The sequence below is a fragment of the Fonticula alba genome (assembly GCF_000388065.1).
Source record: "Fonticula alba strain ATCC 38817 unplaced genomic scaffold supercont2.6, whole genome shotgun sequence".
Classification (NCBI taxonomy): domain Eukaryota; order Rotosphaerida; family Fonticulaceae; genus Fonticula; species Fonticula alba.
In genome coordinates, this window is record NW_009242976.1 from 1,849,039 (window position 1) to 1,853,899 (window position 4,861).

The 4,861-nt window shown below is 68.5% G+C and overlaps 2 protein-coding genes across 2 annotated transcripts in view; one reads left to right on the plus strand and one right to left on the minus strand.

Moving 5' to 3' along the window:
* Positions 1–2,243, minus strand: part of H696_04060 (hypothetical protein) — a gene marked incomplete at both ends in the record, with an annotated part of 3,582 nt that extends 1,339 nt beyond the window's left edge. The window contains one exon of the mRNA XM_009497934.1: positions 225–2,243. Coding sequence (XP_009496209.1) covers positions 225–2,243 — 2,019 coding nt within the window. The remainder of the gene's footprint in view (positions 1–224) is intronic.
* A 1,250-nt stretch (positions 2,244–3,493) lies between these two features.
* Positions 3,494–4,390, plus strand: H696_04061 (hypothetical protein; the record flags this gene model as incomplete). The annotated part of the gene is made up of 1 exon (XM_009497935.1): positions 3,494–4,390. One exon carries the CDS (start codon positions 3,494–3,496, stop codon positions 4,388–4,390), a length of 897 nt encoding a protein of 298 aa, XP_009496210.1.
* Between the last annotated feature and the right edge of the window lie 471 nt (positions 4,391–4,861).

Below are 4,861 nucleotides of genomic sequence, written 5' to 3' on the forward strand. Positions count from 1 at the left end.
AGAGAAAAAGAGAAAAAGAGAAAAAGAGAAAAAGAGAAAGAGAGAAAAAGAGAAAGAGAGAGAGAAGGACAGAGCATACAGACGGAAGGGAACAGGATGTGAGCAACGCAGGGGACAAAAAGACGAGGGGGCAGATCAAGAAAAAGAAAAGAAAAGGCAGGAGGCCACCCCGAAAGCCCCGGGGCCAGCGGGGCGCGCGCACCCCCCCCCCCCCCCCCCCGCACACAAAGCAACACGCACTTGATCTGCTGCTCCAGGGTGGAAAGCTGGATACGGCTGATGAGGGCACCCATGTAATGGCGGAGCTGACGCTTGCGAGCCTCATGCTTGTGCATGCGGCGGTCGACATTCGGGGCCATGCGCCGGGCGAACTTGTACTTGCCCTTGACAACACGCATCGAGCGCCGGGTGACATCCTCCTTCTCCTCCTCGAATTCCGAATGCTCATCCTCAATGAGAGCCTCGCGCGCATACAGCTCGGCGCCGGTCATGAACTCGTAGGTGGGGTACTCCGGGTCGGCGTCCTCCGGGATCGGCGCACCGAGCAGGGCCTGGTCACGCAGGACAGTCGGGCTGTGGATCTGGAACGCGTGGTCCGGGATGCGCACCGACAGGCCCTTGTCGCTCAGGTAGATGGGAGCCACCTCGGCCCACATGTTCTGATCGCCATGCATGAAGCTGGCCCGGTCGCCGGAGCCAGTGGTGCCGGTGGCGGCCGCCGAGGCACCGGCCGCCTCCGCGTCGGCGGTGGCCGCCGCGCCAGTGGCCTGGTAGAAGTCGCTCGGCAGCCGCGGCCGACGGAAGAAGTGGGTCTTGAGGGTGCGCTCATTGCCGGCCTTGATCTGGGCATACTCCTGGACCAGGGCCGGGATGAAGGCAAACATGGTGCTCACCGACTGGGCAAGCTCCTGCTGGTCATGCTGCTTCAGGTAGTTGCGCAGCTCGGTGTACAGCAGCGAGCGGGTGTCGAAGAAGTCGAACGTCAGGACGGTCCACTTCTGGCTGAGGAGCTCGGCCACGGCCGAGATGGCCGGCCGAAGTTGGAACAGCTGCCGCGACAGGTCCTCCACCTGGGCAGCGGCATCCTTCAGCGGCCGGGCAAACTCCGGCAGCTGCTCCATCACGGCCAGGGCCGTGGGGCCATACTGGTACTGGAAGAGGGCCGCCAGGGTGCTCGGGAGGTTGGGATGCTCGGCCAGCATCGGGCCCAACTGCAGGGGGTTCTCCCGGTCCAGGGAGTCCAGGTACGACCGCAGGGTGCTCACCAGGGCCACGAGATCCGCCTCATGGGCCAGCTTGGTGGTGTCGCGCGAGAAGAGGAAGCGCTCGGTGTCCACGAAGGAAGACAGGACCTTGACAATGTGCCCGGCGGTGCCGACCTGGGTCGGGGTGGTGGGAGTGCTGGTCAGCTGGGCCAGGTCCTCGAGAGACGACCGGAAGGGGGCCGCCTCGTCCCCGGTGGCCGCGGCGCCCGGGAGCAAATGCCGCCGGCGCTCCAGCTCCCCGAGCAGCTGCTGGAAGTCCGCGGCAAAGCGACGCCCAGACATCGGGAACAGGGTCCGGTGCTTCTGGAAATCGAACACGAAAGGCCCCGGCAGGCGGCAACTCTCGAGGGCCCCCTCCGAGTCGTAGCCGGCATCCAGCTCATCGGAACCCAGGCCCGGGGTGATGCCATCGGACCGGAGGCCGGATTCCTCCAGGGCGGCCAGCAGGCGCGCCCGGGCCGACGATTCCGTGGAATCCTCGTCCAGGAGGTTGTCGGCGCGGGTGGCCCGGAGCGCGGCGCGAATCGACTCGAAGCCGCGATGGTTGGGGTTGGACATCATGGCCCCGATCAGGGTCATGGCCTCCTCGGAGATGTATCTATCCTTCTTCTCGTCGAACATGCCGGGGAAGCTCTGGTTGACCATGGGGCCGAGAAGATCCTCGGCCAGGTGATCGATGTCCGAGTCGTTGTCCACGGTCGCGGGCAGGGTCTCGAACTCCGGCGGGATGGCCGGCTCCTCCGGGCGCTCGGGGAAGTACGAGTTGATGGGGGTGTAGTAATGCTTGGCGCGCATGCCACGCATCATGGTCCGGACCACCGTGGTCGGGGTGGCCGTGGCCGGGGCCGCGGCGCGGGACTGCTTGTCATGCAGGCCGACGGCCGACAGGCGGGCCGCCATCCCGGCGACCGAGGGGACATGGTGGCTGGGCGCGGCCCGGAGGACGGTCCTGGCCAGGTGAGCACCCGAGGAGAACATGCTGAGTGTGGATCCGGAGTGCATGACCAGGCCGGGCGGGGAGGAGAGGGGAGGGGAGGGGGAGGGGGAGGGGGAGAGGGGGAACGGGGCGGCGACATGGCAGCGGTCGCCAGAAGGACCCAAGAGAAGCACGAGGTCAGGAGTGGGAGGGAGACAGGGGGCACGGGCGGGGAAGGGCTGGAGGAGAGCGGCAAGAGGGCAACACGAACATGGTTCGGGGGCACGAAAGCAGTGACCGACGGACTGAGTGCGATTCCCCCTGGTCGATGGGCGGCCCGGATGTGCGTGAAGGCTGGCGTGGGAGGAGGAGGAGGAGGAGGAGGCGGCGGCGGCGGCGGCGGCGGCGAGGGGAGCGAGCGAGTGGGGTCTGCCTGTGCGCGTGCGAAAGGGGGCGGCGAGGGCAGGGAAGGCAGCAGGGGGGGGGGGAGGGGGCAGGGCGGGAAGGGGCACAGGAGGGGGGGTGACACATGCCCGGCCGGGGACCACCCGCGGCAGGGAGACTCTTCTCTTTGCTGGGCCGTGGCGGAGGGCGGCGTGGGGCGTAGGGCGGGGGGGGGGCGGGATTGACCCGTGCGGGCGGCTCTCTTTCCCTCGGGTCGAATGTCTCTAACCCTCACACACGCTCCCCCCCCCCCCTAGGGGATGGGTGTGCACGGGCGTGCAAGCGGGCCCCAGTGCACGCAGGGCCGGGCGAACGCGGCCCGGCCCTGTCCGGGGGACCCTCGGCCGTGTGCAGGGCACGACCCCCCGTCCCGTCTCCGTCGACCGTGTCCCCGCCCGCCCGCCCGCCCGTTGGCGGCGCCTGCAACCAGTGCCGCCCGAGCTCGCGCCAGCGCGCGCATGCGGCCCTGACGCCCTGACCACGCTCCTCACAAGAGGAGGTTGGGGACCTGCTGGTCGCGCTCGGGGGGGGGGGGCGGGCGGGACAATCCGGAAACAGTGGTGGTCCAAATGGTATTCCTCGAGCGGGAGCCCTCCCCGGAGAAGGGGAGTTCTGGTGTCTTGGATTTAGTTGCCAACGAATGCGGCCACGGTCTAAAAGGTGCCCCGGGGCCGGGGGCGATCGGGCCGCCCTGGCGTGTAGAGAGGGGCACTTCCCTTTTCTCCCTCTCGCCCCTCCCTCTCCTGCCCAGCTCCTCTCTCTCCCTCCCCCCTCCTCCGTTCGTGAGCCGATCGCGCCGCGCTCCCTTCCCACCCCTGACTCTCCCGCCCCCTTTGGCCACTGCGCCTCGAAGGAGATCGAAAGAAAGATGGCCATCCCCCGGCGTGGGCTGCTCGATGAGCTCCGCTCCGTGACCCGAGCCGCGACCGGGGCGGCCACACCGTCGAAGGGCCCCGCGCCGGCCGGCAACGCCAATGACCTGGCCCCCTACACCCCGGCGTCCGATGCCTTGCTTGGGGACATTGCCAAAGTGGTGTACGAGGCCCTCCAGCCAGGCAGCGCCCTGTTGGACTTTGGCTGCGGCGATGGTCGCGTCCTGCGGGCGGTGGCCAAACACGCGGGGGCCCTCGCCGGCCATGATGTGCCCCATCTGCTGGGCGTTGAGTCCGATCCGCAGGCCGTTGCGCATGCGGTGGATCTGCTCGGCCGGCAGGCGGATCCACCGGTGCCTGCCGGGCGGGCGCATGTCTGGTGGGATGATGGCAGCCTGGATCGAGCGTCGGCCGAGGAGGGCGCCCCTGGGGCCGGGTGTGTTGGCCTCGGCGCGTGCAGCCTCTGCCAGGCGGGAGGGGCACCCTCGCCGACCCCGGCGCGCCTCCCCTGGTCGCAGATCTCGGTTGTCTTTGTGTACCTCTCGCCCAAGAGCAACCTGCAGATTCGCGAGCGTCTGGTAGCCCGGCTGCTGGGGGCCGGGCCGCCTGCGGACCGGGCCCGGACGATTGTGTCGCTGCGCTTTGGCCTCGGCGACCGGTGGCCGGCCAGCCATGTGCGCACGCTGGCCCTGATCGACCCGGTGGCCGGGGAGAAGGTCCCGCTCTATGTGTACACCGTGGACCCGGCCATTGGGCGCCTGAGCACCGGCCAGGCCTCCCCGGAGGAGCTGCTTGCCCTGGGACCGGCGGTCGATGGGGCGGCCGCGCCGCGGAATTGGAATGCCGAAGATGAGCAGCGGGAACTGCTCCAACGCGTTCTTGGAGTCCAGTAGAATACATCCAGATCCACCAGATCCAGGGCCATCATTTAGGAACCCCCCGTGCGTGGGCGATGCTTTCTTTCTTTTTGCCCGCCCGCCCGCCCGGGGTGGCGAGGCCGCGCGGGGGGGGGGGGCGGTCCCCCTGCCCAGGCGGGGTGTGTGTGCGTGTGTGTGTGTGGGCGGGTGGAGGGGGAGGGGGGGCGACACGCGCGCGCGCGCGCGCCGCGCCCGCAAACGGCTGGCGGACACTGAAAAATGGGAAAATATATATACATCCATTTGGCGGGACACCCTCCGGCCGTTAGTAATTCCCATGGGGCCGGAGAGGGACGCCGAGGAGCAGTATATCTACGTGTGTGTGTGTGTGTGTGTGTGTGTGTGTATGTGTGTGACGGTCGCATCACCACGCGTCCCCGTTTTCCCGCTTCGGGCGCACCGGGCCGGGGAGGGCTCGCGCCATGGGCGGGCTCTTCCCCCCCCCCC